Source organism: Natator depressus, chromosome 22 (genome assembly GCF_965152275.1).
Source record: "Natator depressus isolate rNatDep1 chromosome 22, rNatDep2.hap1, whole genome shotgun sequence".
Lineage (NCBI taxonomy): Eukaryota > Metazoa > Chordata > Testudines > Cheloniidae > Natator > Natator depressus.
The window spans coordinates 7,096,470-7,114,056 of record NC_134255.1 but is presented as its reverse complement, the minus strand read 5'-3'; the positions used below and the strand labels follow the sequence as shown (position 1 = coordinate 7,114,056).

The window sequence follows — 17,587 nt, the reverse complement described above, 5'->3', positions numbered from 1 at the left end:
CGAGCCTGCCGTAGCTCATACAGCATCCTGAGATCAAGGAGGGCAGATGCACCCTGCTCTCTGCAGCCAGGGGGACAGACCGTGAGCAGAGCGGCGTGGGCAGCACAGGTAAATTCCTCCTCCTCATCCCACAATGGGGACTGTAACTATCAACTGAGGTACTTATGTGGGGCTGGGCCACTCAGACTGGAAACTGAGGATGGATCAGAGGGGGCAGCATCATCTGGATGCCAAAGAGATGGTCACAGTGGGGACACCACAGAGCTTTGGGCGGTCCATTATCCAGACTTCACTGGTAGGAAGTGGAGTGCAGGTCCTTGGGGAGGGAAAAGGCCCTGGGAGTGAGTCCGAGGGCATGGCAATTCCTGCAGTTACATGCCTTCTCCTCACCTCCCCAAAGTCTCTTGGGGGAGGGGGGGTTCTCCCTCAAGCCCCTAAGCAAAATGTATAGTGTTGAGGATGGGAATAGAGAGTTCATCTATGTGGTGGCGGAAGACACGGAGAGTATGACCAATATTTTGGATCCATCAAACTCCCCCATCTCCAGGAAAAATGACTTTAAGCCTCCTTCTGCATCAGGTTTACAAGCAGTAAATAAAGGAAAGAGAAATATCACTGAAGTTATAAAGTTAGTTAAAAGAATCTGACACTTCCACCTCGTTGAATGAAACCCTAGGAAAGAGCTGGGGGTGGGGAGGTGAATAGGTAGAATACTGTACAAAGCCCTTGCAATACAAAAGCTTTTTAATGGGTTAAATTCTGAGTCAGAGACCAAGGAGGTTAGCCACAGGAATACCAGTGCAGAGATCACAGGAGTGAGCAGATGAAGAACCCATGAGAGAGGGATTTTTATATTTTTAAACACTGCACTTAATAAATTACAAACAAGGACCCAGCCTTTAAAGATCTGGTGCAGGTTCATTACATCAGACAAGAACAATCTCTGAAGCATCACAGGTCCCACTTTCCTTCTGATATGGGCACTTTGGTTCTGATCTTACAGACTTCAGGAAAGCTGCTATAATCATCTCTGCTAAATAATACGCATCATTGCAAAACAGTAATCGTCCGAGTTTAAGGTGGTTATCACAAGAGCAAGGCTAAACCGTCATGACTGGGTTGTTTTGAAATGATTATAAGGCTCACAACTGCTAGTTGGAAAACTAATGCGTTCAGAAAAGCTTTTGGGTTTGGTTTTTTTTTTTACTGCTCCGAGGTATTATTATTAGAGTGGATCGGGCATTTTTCGATCGTGGTTTTTCAATGGAAAACACCAATTCCTTGAGCTAGGACATGCGCACCCATCAATAGCTTGCAGGGGTGGACACTCACCCGAGCTGTGGGAGACGCAGCTTCAAGTCTCTGTGCTGCCTGATGCAGACCAGAGACTTGCACCAGAGTTTCCACCATGCCAGGTGAGTGCTGTAGCCAGCAGACTTTGGCTGTTCCAGGGTGACTTGCATGCGCTCGCTCTCTGTCTGGGTTTTGCTTTGTAAAAATACTTGGTAAACTCTTCATTGGTTTCCTCCCAATGGAATGGGAGAGGTACAGGTGACAAATAGGCCTGCAATGGTTAATAATAATTAATTCTTCCTGGCCTCAAAAAATCAGAGAAACTATCCTCATCTGTTTACTCCAAAATACGGTCCACCGACCTAGTCCTGAATGTCACCTAGGAAGACTACAACAAGGATATGTCTATATGATAAAAAAACCCCTGCAGCATCGAGTCTCTGAGGCCAGGTCTACAAGGGCTCATGCTATGGCACTATAAAAAGCAATGTAGATGTTCAGATTTGGGCTGGAACTGGGGATCTGAAACCCACCCTCTGTCCCAGGCTTCAGAGCCCGAACACAAATGTCTACACGGCTATTTTTAGTGCCATAGCTCAAGCCCAAGCCTGTAGATATGGGCTCTAAGACTCTCTGCTGTGGGGAAATATGTAGACATATCCTAGAAAACAATTGACATTGTGTAGGATGCTTTGTCTGAGGAACTACAGATGAGTGAGAGGTTCAGTTCTCCAAGAACAGAAACTAAGATGGTCAGATAAGTCTATTGTTCTTCTTGCCTAGGCAAGAAACTCCTGATTTACAATATCGCCAAATTTTCCCTCCTCCTCCTCCTCACCTAGCTAAAAAGACACCAAGCTCTCAGTTCTGGTACCTGGTACCACAGCAGCCCCTGGAGACAGAAGAGCAGTTGCAGGGAAAGTCCAGCCCAGAGCTGGCTGCCCCAAGGACAACGCTTGCTCAGTGGCTCTTTGGGGATGGCACGTAGTCTACTCAGCACTATGAGCTGTGACAGGATGGTGTGCGCTCTGTGTAGACAAAACCTTTGGAGAGTTTAGTTGCTAGACTCTAACAAGTCTCTGCTGCATGTGTGTGAACAGAGATTTTCCAGAGACTTCTAACTTGAGCTAATTTGGATGCATTTTCACAGGTTTGCCCAAAGGCATATCCCTGGCACCACAGCCACCACCCACAGCTCCCCCCACTAAATTTCAAGTCCTTGCTCCAAATCACAGGGGAACTACAGCTTCTCAACAAAACAGTGGTAAGATTTTTTTTTTTAAATGGGCAAAATGCGTTTCTTCCTAATCTCGTTCTCAAAAATGACCCAGCTGTTTTACCTGAAATTTCCCCCAAAAATTCAGCCTGAGGTAGACACCTAGCATGGCAAATTTCAGCTCAAACTATTAAAGACTGGCAAAGTTATAAGCAACTGAAAACAGGGTCTTATAAATAGGAAGTGTTCGACCAACCTTAACCGTACACAGTCCCACCTACACTGGCTAGAATATTTAAATAATAATAATACAAGTTGTCACCTCATTATTCACCGGCTCTTCCACGTCATTAGAAAAACATCAGTCCTGGAAACATGCATGGAAAAAAGCCATCATAACAGCCTCTTTCTCATGAAATAATTGCCACCTGCAAAGCCATAACCCATTCTGGCTTCAGAGCCAAAGTCCCCATAAAACTATTTTAAACATAATCTTTTCTAAAGCCAATGACGTTTTACTCTCTAGGATTGTGTTGGCTGGCACCTGGCTAGGATCTCAGAAAAAGAGGAAAACATTGAGGTGGGAATTAGTCTTACCCCTACACAAAAAATCCTGATTATTCAGGTCAAATTTTCAAACCTGGGTGGGTAGAAGTAATCAATAGGACTTGTAGGTGCTCAGGACTTTTGAAAAACAATCACCCCTTTATGAATAGGCTGGGAAGAATTGCTCATTTTGCTGGCCAGTTACAAATGAGCAATTTATAATTGTAATACAATACAAATCACAGTTATCTGTGTAATTAAGAGCATCAAAAAACACCTCATTTGCTTTCCAGCATGAACACTGATTGCTTTCTCTTTTCATGGCTCTCAGGGATGAAAAACTTTGAAGGTCATGCCCTGCCGGGGTGTTACTTCCTGACCGTTGGGGTCCTGTGGTCTGTGAAACACCCCATCAAGTATCTCATGCAGAGGAAGAATGAAAACATCAGCAAAAATAAGTGGTACCAGTATCTGGAGCTCCTGGAAGGGCTGGGCAAAGTTATCATTGCTCTAGTGGGTAAGGACTGGAGCTCATTACCTTCCTTTCAGCTAGTAGCAGTGCATCGTTCCCCCAGCTGCCTGACGTGTCAGCGCCCACACTTGTCGATCAGAATAATGAGCACCAAATAAGTTTCCTCCTATAGATAGCGCCCGAATAAATTCACAGCCATGAAAACCGCGTCACTGACCATGAAATTTAGTCTCCCCTGTGAAATCTGGCCTTTTGTATGCTCTTACCCTATACTATACAGATTTCACGGGGGGAGACCAGCATTTCTCAAATTGAGGGCCCTGACCCAAAAGGGAGTTGCAGGGGGGTTGCAAGGGTATTTTAGGGGGGTCACAGTATTGCCACCCTTACTTCAGAACTGACCAAAATGGACCGTGAATTTGGTAGGGCCCTACCTATAGACAATGGGAAAGCAGGCAGGATCTGCTCAGCAGGCTCCAATAGCCTGCCCTGTCTTCCAGTTAAAGTTCATAGTTAGGCCATGTTGGGTTTTTGAATAGTAATAGATCTTTCTGAAGCTAAAAGAAGGCAGATGCACTGTAAATCATTTGCAGACTTAAGACAAGAGGTCTCACTATGCCTGGCAGTAGTGCTGACTCCATGTCACGTCTAGGTTGAATACTTACCTCTGTCGCAGCTGCACCTGCCTCCCTGTACTATGACGGGGCAAGGGGTGGAACAGGCAGAGCTGGAAGGCTGGGGCAAGGGGATCCTTGCACAATGCCTGGATTCTGATCCTTTACTCGCCTATGTGCCAAACCTAGAGTAGAAAGGTGGCTAAATGCTAATAGCTTTCTCAGTGACTTGGATCCTGTTCTCCCTTCACACTGGCCCTTTTCCTGTTGGATAGGGATTCTTGCTGGACAGTTTATTCCTGAGGGCCCCCATTTGCATCTCTACACCCAGGATCACAAGTGGGTGGACCTGCTGACTTGGACACATGGAACCATGTACTTCACTTATGGCCTCGCTGGCCTAGTGGATATTCTCATCCCCCTCCCGCTTGGGCTGCCCCCAGGGCTGGATCGCTTCATGCTCTCCCAGGCGCTGTGTGTTGAAGGTTAGTAGCAACAGTACTACTGACAAAAGGCTACAGCAGCCTAGGAAACAGATGAGTCAGAAGCTCTAATAGCAGTGGTCCCCAAACTTTTTAGGGTCATGCCCCCTCTTACCCGTCTGTGCCCCCTCCCCCACCCGCCAAGTCAGGGCCTGGAGTGGACGCAGACAGGAGTAAGGGGGCCAAGGCCAGGGCCGCAGCCGGGGGTTGGGACCAGGGCCAGGTGCAGAGCAGCAGCCAGGGCTGGAGCAGAGCTGGGAGCGGAACAGGGCGGTGCTCCCTCCCCACCCCCTGTGGGGGCTGGCTCAGGCCCCGCCGCGCCCTCCAAACGTTCCTCTGTGCCTCCCTCAGGAGCGTGCGACCCACAGTTTGGGGATCTCTGTCTTATAGGTTTCAAAAATCCTGTTAACTCTTCAGATCCATCGGCAACACTATGGCTATGTCTACACTACAAGCACTATAGGGGCACGATTGCAGCTATGCTGCTGTAGCATAGATGCTCCTTACATCGACAGAAGGGGTTTTTCTGTCTATGTTGGTAATCCACCCCCCGCGTAGCAGCAGCTAGGTCGATGGAAGAATTCTTTCATCGACCTAGCCACATCTACACTGGGGATTAGATTGGCTTAACTATGGTGCTCAGGGGTGTGAATTTTTTCACATCCCTGAGCGATATAGCTCGGTCGATCTAAATGTTAAGTGTAGACCAGGCCTATGTGGCTTAAACAATTATAAAAATCCTTGTCATCTGTAAATTATTCACTTGAGACTTTCATTTCAGTAGAGGCTCTTGGCTCATTTCAAATCAATGGCTAAGAGAGAAACTTGGAAAACATCTGGGCACATGGGCGGAGTTTCATTGTCAAAAGAAAAAGAAAGAAAACATATTTTCAAAGAATGGGCAGAAACTCAGGCATCAGCACTGGAAGAAAAAGACACAAAGCTCTGTTCCAAAACAATGGGATTCAGAACCATCAGTTATTTAGAGGAAGAAGGGTACTTCAAAAACCTGACTTACCAACAGTCACTTATCAGTGACTTGCCTAGACAACTGGGGACAGACTGTTTGCCTCGTAGTCATTTGGACAATAGGACCTGGCTTTTCCCAGACATTTTCTCTTTACTTGCTTGCCTCGAGTTTTTAAGTGGCAACATCTCCATTCAGAACAATAGGTCCTCCCTGTGAACTGCACTATCCTATCCAAATACATAGCAGTTACATGTGCACAAGGTAGGGAAAATATCTGTCTCATCAACCGCAACCTAGGCTCCAGGGTCACTGGTTGGCTCTTGGCATCCAGTTCTTCACTAACCATTTAAGCAGTATTAGCACAATTTGGTTTGAATTTTGGCAGGTTTTCTCTTTTATTTTCATGCCCATCACCGCCTCGCGCTGGATCAGCACATCCACTCACTGATGCTCGTTGCCATATTTGGTGGTGCCTTCTGCTCCCTTCTGGAAGTGTTCATGCGAGATAACCCAGTCCTGGAGCTCTTAAGGACGACCATGTTCCTTCTCCAAGGATCCTGGTTCTTGCAGGTTAGTAATTGTTATCCTGTACTTTCAGCCTGACTGACTCTATAGTAGAGAGCAAAAAAGGGGTAAAACACTCAGACTCAAAAGGGACCATCATGATCAACAACTGTCAGACTTGGACTTAAATTCATTTTAGCCATGATGTGTTATTTACTAAGTTCTCTCTCCAGGTTATTAGAGAGATGAGGTAATGTGTTTTATTGGATCAGCTTCGGTTAGTGAGAGACAAGTTCCTCAGTTGACACAGAACTCTTCTTCAGATCAAGATCTGACGTGTAAGCTCAAAAGCTCGTCTCTGTCACCAGCTTAGAAGGTGGTCCAATAAAAACATATTACCTCACCCGCCTTGCCTCTCCAATATCCTGGGACCAGCACAGCTACAGCTCCTCTCCGGGTTACACCAGTTCTCCCTCCAGGTTATAACTGTACACACTGGTTCTGAAAACTTTACCTCTGATTTTGTAGAAAAAAACAAACACACAACATTTGTAAGAGCGGCTCAGTCTGGGAATGTTGGTCATTTTGTTGCACATTATAGCATTCACAATGTAATAGAATCAGGACTCATCTAGAAGCCAGGCAAGTCTTGCACTGTGCCCTCGAGGTCAGCAGCCTTGGGCTCTGTCAGACAAGCAGGGAGAGCAAATTCCAGAGGGTAGGACCTAAGTCCTGCCCCCTTCTGACTAAACTCAAAGGTAAGGACAATCAGGACAAGCACCTCAGATGATCTCAGCTGACAGGATGGTGCATCAGGAAAATAGGATAGGCTAGTGGTTAAAGTGCTAGCCTTGGATTTGGGAGACCTGGACTCAATCTCCTGCTCTGCCACAGACTGCCTGCGTGACCTTGGGCAAATCACTTAGTGTCTCTGTGCCTCAACTCCCCATCTGTAAAATGGGGATATTAATACCTCCCTATCTCACAGGGGTGTTATGAAGATAAAGAAAAACTGGATAGTTTCCCCATTACTATACTAATGTTAGTACCCCAGATAGATGAGCTGTCTCCATAGCCAGGACCCAAAGCATATCAGGCTTTGCAGATTAAAAACACACTGGAAATTTCATCTGGATGCACACAAGGACCCAGTGCAATACGCTCATTGTAGTTGGTCACTAAGCAAATTCTGCATTCCTTGAAGTGTCTGGATGGTCTCCTATGGCAGTCCCAAGACAGCATGTTAGAACAGCATAATCAGCAGGTCAAACTGGTGTGCAAAGCTGCAGGAAGGCACTGGTATAAAAGGAGTGCAATCTCCTAGGCAGACACTAGAGCGCAATGGGGAGCCTTTGCTCAGTGCATCCATATTCGATACTGAAGCCGTGTAATAAAGGAGAGGATGGGGTGTTGGAGGAGCTGGCCTGCTCATCATATCACCACTTATTCTAACTAGATCGGGTTTGTGCTGTACCCACCATGGGGCGGGCCAGGCTGGGACCAGACTGATCATGGAAACATCATGTTCCTCACCATGTGCTTCAGCTGGCACTATCTAGGTGCTCTCCTCCTCTTTATCATCAACTACTTGATCGTGTACTGGTACGTAGTGGGGCCGGGCAGTGGGAGAATGGTCTGTGCAGATATGACCGTCATGAGCCCTGGTTTGTGTCAGTGACACACAACAGATAACAGATCTGCTTATATACAGTGGGCAAAGAACTCCCGTTATTTGTACTGTGGTAGCACCAAGAGGCCCCCAGTGAGGGATCAGGGTTCCCCCTTGTGCACATTCCTAACAAAAAGATGACCTCCGCCCCACAGAGTTTATCATCTTCGTATCTGATGAGAGACAACAGATGGGAGAGTGAGAGGATTCTGACTGGTGTAATAAGCAGCAGTTCCAGCACTGCCTAGCCATTGATGTCAATGGTGGTTATGTGGACTTACTCCCTGGGCAAACAAGCCCCTAACGTAGCAACTTTAGATGCTCAATCCAAAATAGAACACACTGAACATTCTCCCCTTCTGAACTTATTTAAACGCTAGAGCAGCAACCAGAGGGGACATTTAACTGCTTCACTGCTGCCAAAATGTAAATTCACTCCAGATACAGTTTGGTATGGAATATCCAGTCTATTGAGTTACATGTTGCAGACAGGCAAGATGAGCCTAGGGTACCCTGAAGAAAACATGGCTACTTGGCTATCCAATACGTGGTATACTCAGCACTGCTGGGGTTAAACGAATGGCTCATGATTTGGATCGTCAATTTAGGACCTGTTTGTGAAGGGTTGCCTCTCATCATGCAACAGGACCTCGTTAAAATTTAACCCTGAAGATTAAAAATTATGCAAAAGTCATATAAATCTTAGTTCTCTCACTTGATTCATTTCCTGAAGGTGGGAGGCTGTCTCATAGCTTGTTAACTATGCCTGTATCAATATTAATCTGTTACAGTTGCATTGAGAGACGGAAGAAATATGGCAGACAGGGAAAAATTGGGAGTTCGACGTTCGACATGAGTTCCTATACTCCCCTCCTACTGCAAACGGATAACATGGAAAATGTTGACTCCACGCTAGAGTCTCTTCCTTCCTAGAAGCCAGGAGGATTTTCCTGCCCCCCAAACAACATGGGCTGCAGATTTGTCACGGTGTTTTTTAACAAAAATCACAGAGCGCTACATTTATTAAAAGTCACAGGTTTAGGAAGAAATGTTAAAGTCACCAGGGGGGCATGTCAGAGTGGTGGTGTTGGGTCTTGCCCCTTGGGGATGGAAGGCCCTTGGGGGAGGACTGGGTCTACCCCCGAAGGCTGGGAGACCCTGAGGAAGGTTGGAGAGTGAGCCCATCCCACACTCACCCTGCAGGAGGGCTCCTATCCCGAGGCCTCCCAGAAACATCATGGACCAATGGAGAAAAAAACCAAACAATATCCGACTCCCCCCGCCCCACCATGACAAACTAATGAGAGGAAAAATGGACAGGGAATTCGGCGATCTGGGTCCTAGCTCCTCCCAAACATTGCTCTGTGATTCTAGACAAGTCTCTTAACCTTTCTTGTGCCTCGGTTAATCAGCTGTAAAAATGAGGATAACAATATTTCCTTTCCACCACTGTCTATTCAGATTGTAAGCTCTCCAGGGCAGGGACTGTCTCTTGTTATGTATATACAGCACCTAGCACAAAGGGGATGTGATGTTGGTCAGGTGCTCTAAATTACAGCTGGGCCAAAAAATTTCACACACTTTATTTGCTGGAAAAAAAAGTGCAATACCGACTGACCCAAATTCACAAGATCCCCGTCTTCCCACCCCCGGCTTAGATGCCATTCACAAAACGGAGGAAAGGCATCACCACCTCTTCCTCTTCTGGTTGTTTTGTGAACATGGTCATTTAAGAAGGCACAAAAACATTTGTTAACAACATGCTTCATTCACCCCCAAACAGATTTTTTCAGTTCAGCAACATTTTCTCCCGTCTTCAAATTCAGTTCAATCAGGCCCTCCCTTCCCCCCCATCAGAACAGCCAAGTGAACTGAAAAATGAATTATTCATCCAGCTATACTCTAGCCACTACTCTAAATGCAAATGAACATACTCTAGCTGTTATTCACTTCTCTTTCAGCAGAATATAAAGGGACTTAGGCACAGTGACTTTCAGTGGGGGGTCTTAAGCACTTTGAGAATTTTGCTCATCATCATCATTCCATTCCTACCCTCTGCTTCTTTTTAGTATGTATGTATTAGAATTGAACCACAAGTATAAAAACACCCCCCTGCTAAGAGAGACACCCTTTCCATTAAACAGAAACAGCAGCACATTCTCCCTTCCCACATAACGATGCCTGGTGCTCTGGAGTGTATCATTTGTGCCTTTAAGGTATTTAAGGCAGGAGCGCAGGCATTCAGTTCTAGAGCTATGTAAATAATACTTGACAGAAAGATGTCTAAGTATTGAAAATAGGCACCAGGTACAGGACTGGAGTCACAAGTACTAAGTCTGGATCTGCCATGGACACTTTCCGCTACTTTGGCCATGTCGCAGCTACGTGCCTCAGTTTCCCTCTTTTTAAAAAGGAGTCAAATTATTGTAAAGCATGCTGAAGATGAAAAAGTGGCTCCTAACATTTAAATCATGGTCTGGAAAGTCATTTTAATTAAGAACGCCCCTAGGAGTATCTCCAGGGCGAGTTTCTAGCTGTCAGGGTACCCTGTACAGTTACAGAACAGACTGGCTTCATTTTTTTAAATTTTTTTATTTTTAAGTATACACCCACCCACCAGTTGTTAAAAAAAGAGACAGACTTTGCTTCTCCTTACAGCTGTTAATATTTTATGGATGTGTGGGGGGGGGTAGGGGAAGTGTACTAAGGCCATGTCTACACTACAAAATTAAGTTGACCTAACTTATGTCGGCATACAGCCCCCGCAGCAACTACATCGCTTGTACATGTCTACACTTTGCTCCTTGTGTCAGCGGTGTGCTTCCTCACAAGGAGTGCTTATATTGATTGTACTGTCAGCAGGGGGGTATCACAGGAAGGCTCCTGAAGGCCAGTAACAGTCGACAAACGCAACGCAGCATCTACGTTGACTCTGTGTCGACCAAACTGCACCGACTTTACACCGCTCACGGAGGTGGAGTTAATAAATTGGCGGAGCTGGGCAGTTACACAGGCAGGAGCAAAATTTAAGTGTAGCTGCTTCCCTAGTTACGTCGATGCAAGCTGTCTTGCATCAACCCAACTCTGTATCAGAGACCAGGGCCCTTAGTCCTTTGTGAGTGGTGGCTAGAAGTTACTCTCTTGATGAGAAATGGGTCTATCCCATTGGTGGAGGGAAGAGGAATTAAGGCACTCGTATAATACATTCCTTCTTTTTAACTCCAGGTGTAGCTTTTCCAGACAAAGGGTCTATGCACCTCCTGCACCTCAGGCCAAAAACCTCAAATTCTAGCAGAAGGAGCTTCAGAGCAACAGTAACCCCGGGAGGGCTGCTCATGTTCAGCCAACAGCTCAGCAGCAACAGTGGAAGAATGAAGAACTCTTGCCATTTAACGAGCCCATAAGGAGCAGGGATCTCAAAGTTCTACCCCTTTTGGTGGGGGTTGGGGGTGGAGTTAGCGATTGAACACTAGTTTAGCACTGGCTTTGCACTAAGAAGGGCCAAGAGCAGTTTCTTGGCTGGTATAAGCTAATTTAATCATTTTAATATTGCACTGTACTTCGCTTCTTCAAAAATTTCAGAGGAATTTGTCCCTAAATGGCACATAACATTTAGAGCTAGAGGTGTGTGAGGATTTGGGGGGGATTTGCCTGTACACTTTATGAATCCATTGTCAGATTACGAACTCTGTATCTTTACCAAGCTGCAAACTCCATTTCGAATGTGGGGCTAGTCGTTGTCTTCTCTGTTGTGCCCTTGCCTTCCTGTTGTTCTGAAATTCCAACGTGTAGTGGCAAAGGCCTGATAAGAGTCATTAAACATTGACAATCCTCCATCTAAATGATACGGAGATGGCTGCTGCCCAGAGCAAACTAGTTTCTTTAATCTGAACTCAGGGAGATGGTCACATGGGCAATGAAGTCACTGGCAGGGATCCGATCACCTGAGGGCTGGTCTACACTTGAAACGCTACAGTGGTACACTGCAACTGTGCTTCACTGTAGACGCTACCTACGCCAAGAGACAGGTAATCCTAGCGGGACCAGGTCGATGGAAGAATTCTTTCATCAACCTAATACTGTCTGCACTGGGGGTGTGGATGTTTCACGGCCCTGCGTGATATGGCTAGGTTGACAAAGGGGGGGCTGAAAGTTATAAAAGGGCAGGAGCTGCTCTACTCTGGGGGACTTTTTCCTCCAGCGAAAGAGGAGGGAGAAGCAACCCAGCATGGAGAGCCTGATGAAGCAGGGGTCCCTGCCTACTTTCCTTAACATAGATGGACACCGCGCAAAGGTGAGCTAGCGAGTGGCTTGCATTCAGCATGTTTGTTGCTTTCTATATGAGCTGTACTCTGTGTATTTCTCAGACTATTAAAGAGCACCACAGTGTTTGAGTACTATGCAAAGTTGGTATGTGTTGTGTGTCACAACTCCCCTGGACCCATTGGAAAGGTAAACCAGAAGGCTCGCCTTGTCAGGTAGAACACAGAGAGGGTGCGTTTAATCTACTGGGGTATTCCAGGGATCAGTACTGGTCCTAGGGGCCTACAGCAGGTGGGCGGAGGGGCGCCATTTCCGTGAAGGGGTAGCAGACATAGTCGGCGCCCAGGGATTCCCTTCACAGCAATCTGCTGGGCTGCTAGCAGGGAGAGCCTGACTGTATCTGTGACAAGGTGCAAGTGAATTAGAGACCCAAGTTCTTAACTGCAGAGAAACAAAAGTGCCTCAGCTAGAGCGAAGTACAAAGGTCCAGTTTTAACCAAATGCTATAGATGACCCCAGCATTTCCAGCAAACAGTGAAAAAACATGGAACATTGCCTGGTAGGAAAGACCTCTTCAGAGCAAACCTAAGAGTAAAGCATCAGACTTCTACAAAAGCTCTCTGGGAAGGGGTATCCCCTCTCTTATCCTCAGTGCAGGAAATAGGGTAGGCTTGAAAGGAGTAGATGGTTAGTAAATATCAATTTCACTGTTTTCAGTGTTGTAGCCATGCCGGTCCAGGACGGTAGCAAGACAAGGTGAGGGAGGTAATAGCTTTGTTTGGATCAACTTCTGTTGGTGAGAGAGACAAGCTTTCAAGCTACACAGAACTCGTCCTCAGATCTGGGAAAGGTACTCAGTGTCACAGCTAAATAGAAGGTGGAAAAGACAGTCATAATTCAAGGGACCATTCAAGGTGAAGTGGCCTGTTAACACCTCTCCAGTCACAGGGAGGAAAGGAAGAAAACAAAACAAAAGAATAGAGGTGAGGGGTTTAAGTGGAAGGATTGTCGGAACAAACCATAAACCCACAATCCCACATGAGTATCAACTTCCTGGAAACCACAATCAGCTTCAGCAATGGAACCCCACAAACAACTATAAGCAAGAAAACTATGGATCACCACATCTACCTTCACAGATCCAGTAAGCACCCCAAAAACACCAAGAAACCAGGCACTCAGCTACCAAAGAATATACTCCAACAAGGAAGTCTGAGATATGTACCATAACACACTTAAAAATGCCTTCACCAATCAAGGACACTCCACCAGAGAAGTACACTGTATCATGGAACAGGCCACCCAAATACCCCAGGAGAATCTGCTTCAATACAGAAATAAAACCCCCTTTGACGCACACTCCTAATTGTCACCTACCACCCCACACTGGAAATCATCAAACAATTACAACCCACCTTCGATGGGGACCACATTCTGAAAGAAGTCTTTTCTGAATCCCCTCTTCAGGCCTTCAAACAACCCCTCAAGCTCATCATCAGAAGCAAGCTCCCCACAGACCAGGACACCCCAATTCAAAGCGGCACCAGACCCTGCCAGAACAACAGGTGCAAAACCTATAGATGTATCTCCACTACTATGATAATCAACACCCCCCAAAACACAACTTTCAAGATCCATGGGTTCTACATCCGCCTATCACATGTGGTGTACCTCATCCAGTACACGAAATGCCCCAACAACAACTATGTGGGTGAAACGAGACTGTCACTACGCTCTCAAAGAGCTCACACCGAAGAAGGATAAAAGACAAACACCACATCATCTGTGGGTGAACACTTTTCACAAAGCAATGGCTTTATATTTGACCTCTCAGTCCTCATCCTCAAAGGAAACCTGGCACAGCTCCTACAAAAGATGAGCCTGGGAGCTTAAATTAATAACTTTGCTCGAAACTAAAAAACATGGACTGAACAGAGACACTGGATTTATGGCTTATTACAACAATCTGTAACCCATCTCTCTCTCTCCTGCCCCGCCCCTCCACCTCCCTTCTATGACTGGAAAAAATGTTAACAGGCCACTTCACCTTGAATAGTCCCTTGAAATAGGAGTTAACTACCTATGCTATGCAATCTATTCTATTCCGCCTTGTAACACGGAGTTCGTTTCCCAGACCTGAACAAGAGTTCTATGTAAGCACGAAAGATGGTCTCTCTCATCAACAGAAGTCGGTCCAAATCTCACCCATCTTGTCTCTCTAACTTCACGGTACATACACACACACGACAAAAAAAAAATTTCCACTGATAAGAACCAAAGCAGACAGAAAAGAAAGAAAAGTGCTGCTTGAGAACGTATTGAAGTTTGATTTAAGGTTATTTACTTTGTACATTTTGACATATTGACAATTGGTGTTCTATTGGTTATAAAGCGTTGAACTTTTGAATATCAACATCTACGGTCATTAAAATATTGTCCAATCCCCCCAAGATTTCCCATAACTATGAAAATTTAAAATGATAAAAATCGAAAAAAATGCTTAAAGATAAAGGTTGAATTATCCATTGAAATTATTTTTTAAAAAGTGAATTGTGCTAAACCTAGAAATAGCAGAGGAAAACAGAACATTTGTCTAAACTGCTAGAATGGTTTGGCGAAAAAACAAAAAAAATTGTTGGAGAACTTGGTTTGGTGAAAATGGCTTTCAAACTCTCCCTGGGCGGGTAGAGCCGATGAATGCTGCATGGATACCCCAAGTCTCTTGAGTGGAGGACTCAGTTTTAAACTGACTGTAAACTCTTTGGGGGAGGGGACATCTTTCCACTGTGTGTACACAGTGCCCAAAGCAACAGGGCCCCGATCCTTCACATGTAGGTTCTAGGTGCTACCACAACACAGATGATAAATAACTTATCTGTGGCACCAGCTGGTCAAAGGAAAACAAGCTCAAAACCATCAAAAATAATGGGTTCCAGAGGGTGGAGTTTAATAGAACCTGGCTGGCGCTGAATAAACCCCACCTTCTGCACAACGGAGGGTATCTCCCACCACAATAATGCATCTGGTTTGATGCTAGGGTACAGCTTTTTCCCCCCTGTGTAATGCCATGAGTTCCAGAGTTACAAACCACATCTAATTACCAGTAACAGGCTACACGAAAGCCGCAGGGCTGTACACTGTAAAAAAGACATTCTGCACGTCTCCAAGGCCTGAGACATAACTGTTAAATATGACTAGCAAATGGGGATTACCCTGATTTGGGATAGGATTTTTATATAAAACAATTCAGGTGTATTGTGGATAGCACTTCAGTTGAGCTCTATATTTGACTAGCTTCGGTTACCTGACTGAGCTCAACTCGGGTTAAAGATTTCAGCTTCAAAACCAGAAGACTTCCTGTTCTCCATCTTGAAGGAAAAGGGACAAAGATGCAGGAAGTGACTGATATGGGGAAGGGGGCGGAAAGGCAGCTTTATCTTTCCGGATCTTGTTAATTGCAAGAAAACAATGATTCAAGAGAATATTTTCAAATGCTGCATTTAGGTACCTAGCTCTGCTCAAATGCAGCTGCCATCTGCCTCCTGATATATTTTTTTTATCTGATTTTCCCAAGTGGGTTGGCTATCGTTTTTAAAAAAGAGTGCATGACATACAAGGTCTCAATCTAAATTTGATCAAAAGCCTCATGGTGCCTGGAACAACAGTACCTGAGCCAGCAACGGCTAGCTACAACTGAGGCTTTCAAGCAGAATTGAGCCTCAACAATTCAGCTAAACATTGGAAGATGGTGAATAGCAGGGCTTTCCTTTTTAAATAGACTACTTCAATGATGGTATCAATGAAAGGCAAAAACAGTGTATTAAAAAAACAAGAGGAACAACGTTAAAGAAACCTTCTTATAAATGTAGACGAACAGTGTCTATTAGCCCTTAACAGATCAGATGATCACACTGCATTTCACAACAGTAGGACAGAACTCTTTCCTTGCCAAAATGAAATGGTCTGTCTAGAATTGAAGGGAGATGGCAGGTTGGATTTAAGTGGGAGGGTAGTTAGATCTCTGGAGCATGGGTTGTAAATAAAACTGCTTTCTGCATTGTGATTTTTTTCGTACCCGGACACTTCTTCTAGACTCATTCAGAGAAAGCATTCCAGTGATGTCAGAGTTCGGAGCAGAAGTCAGTTCATCTCCTGATCTGTAACATGCACAATCCCAACAAATTGTATATCAAGAAAACTCGGAGACAGATAAAAACCAAATAAGGCCAGGCCAGCATCAACGTAGGTTAAAAGTAAAACACTTCTCCTGCTTGAGTCAGAGTGAATGCGGCGTGGACAAAACTGAAGGCTTGTTCTCTTTTCCTTTTAAACAGGCCGTCGTCTTCTCTGGCTGATGATTCAGTCACTGGGAAATGTAAAAAGGGAAATTCCCTGGCAGTCTTTTCTTCCTGTGTCCTTGCTCTGAGCTCATTCACAGCCAGACTCTCAGACATGCAGATTTCCTCCCACCAATAGTTATTAGCTATTTTACAGCAGAGGTTTTCTTCATCAGGCATGCTATGGGACAGGACTCTTCTATCTGGCCTTTGCAAGGATAACAAAGGGAAAGTTTCTCCAGAAATCCGAGATGGTGGTGGTAGTTGGGAAGTGAAAGCAGAGGTCTTAAAAAGTTATAAAATAAATAAATATATAGAATTTGTATTACATACAGGTTAAGGCGCAACAATAAAATCAGCCACCAACTACAGCCACCTCTACAGAATATAAAGGGAACTGACAGCTGGACTTCAAGACCAAGAATGAAGCTTGTCCATGACTTCAGAGAGTCACCGAATCCCTCTTCCCCTAGCAGCAAGTTTCACTGGTAAAGGAAGAACCCAGGCTGACTGCCTGAAGCTAACCCAGAACATAATGCAATGACAGCAAAGGACACTGCCATTTGCAAAAGGGGCAATTAGAATGAGAAGGGAATAAAGACGCATAGTAAAATCTCCAATTAGTCACTGCTTAGAGCTGGATTTTACAACTCTGGACTGAGATGTTTAGATTCTTAAGTACAGAGTCTTGTGTTGCTGTACTGAGGTTTCCAGTGGATACCACAATTCTGCTTCCAGGCAAGCCATGTTTTGCTTTTGGCACAGGTGGGGCTCCAGTCCAATCTCTGGATGGTCTGTGTTGGCACCTAAGAAGCCCTTACTGGTGATGGATAGGGGGAGGATAAGGCGGCCAGGGAAGCTCTTGGAAAGTGATTCCTTTTCACAGCTGATGGTCACTGTTGATCCTGTGTCTGTTTCGGAGATGGTGCTGTTGTCACAACAACAGTAGAGACTGCTTTGGTAGAGCCCGACACTGTTCCCTGCTGGAGATGGGAGGCCGATACTGTTTGAATTCGCACCTGTTTGAAATGAAAGAGCATTTAATTCACACCAGAGCACAATAGGATATCACACTGCATGCACAGCATCAATCCCAGTGGGCCAGCATTAATTCAGGGCAAAGACTTCACCTGATTCAGTCTCAGCCAGCATTAAAGTTAGTCCAAAAGTCACCCATACGAACAATACTGAAAGCCACTGACTGCACAGTTTGTCATCAGC

At 45.3% G+C, this 17,587-nt stretch overlaps 2 protein-coding genes across 2 annotated transcripts in view; one reads left to right on the top strand and one right to left on the bottom strand.

Annotated features, from left to right (window-relative positions):
• Window positions 1-3,388: 3,388 nt before the first annotated feature.
• On the top strand, window positions 3,389-8,699 carry LOC141975945 (transmembrane protein 45B-like). Its single transcript, XM_074936641.1, has 5 exons — window positions 3,389-3,572; window positions 4,417-4,626; window positions 5,979-6,163; window positions 7,554-7,699; window positions 8,558-8,699. Exons 1-5 carry the CDS (start codon window positions 3,389-3,391, stop codon window positions 8,697-8,699), a joined length of 867 nt encoding a protein of 288 aa, XP_074792742.1.
• Window positions 8,700-14,325: 5,626 nt separating this feature from the next.
• The window catches only part of NFRKB (nuclear factor related to kappaB binding protein), a 33,450-nt gene continuing 30,188 nt past the window's right edge, over window positions 14,326-17,587 (bottom strand). The window contains exon 27 of the mRNA XM_074936640.1: window positions 14,326-17,385. Coding sequence (XP_074792741.1) covers window positions 17,260-17,385 — 126 coding nt within the window. The 3' untranslated portion in view covers window positions 14,326-17,259. The remainder of the gene's footprint in view (window positions 17,386-17,587) is intronic.

What these genes read in the sequence shown, in the direction of transcription:
- LOC141975945 (XM_074936641.1), top strand. Translation starts at nt 3,389, where the DNA reads ATGAAAAACTTTGAAGGTCATGCCCTGCCGGGGTGTTACTTCCTGACC. An exon ending in CCAGGCGCTGTGTGTTGAAG is followed by an intron (nt 4,627 to 5,978) that starts GTTAGTAGCAAC and finishes GAATTTTGGCAG; the next exon opens with GTTTTCTCTTTTATTTTCAT. An exon ending in AACTACTTGATCGTGTACTG is followed by an intron (nt 7,700 to 8,557) that starts GTACGTAGTGGG and finishes AATCTGTTACAG; the next exon opens with TTGCATTGAGAGACGGAAGA.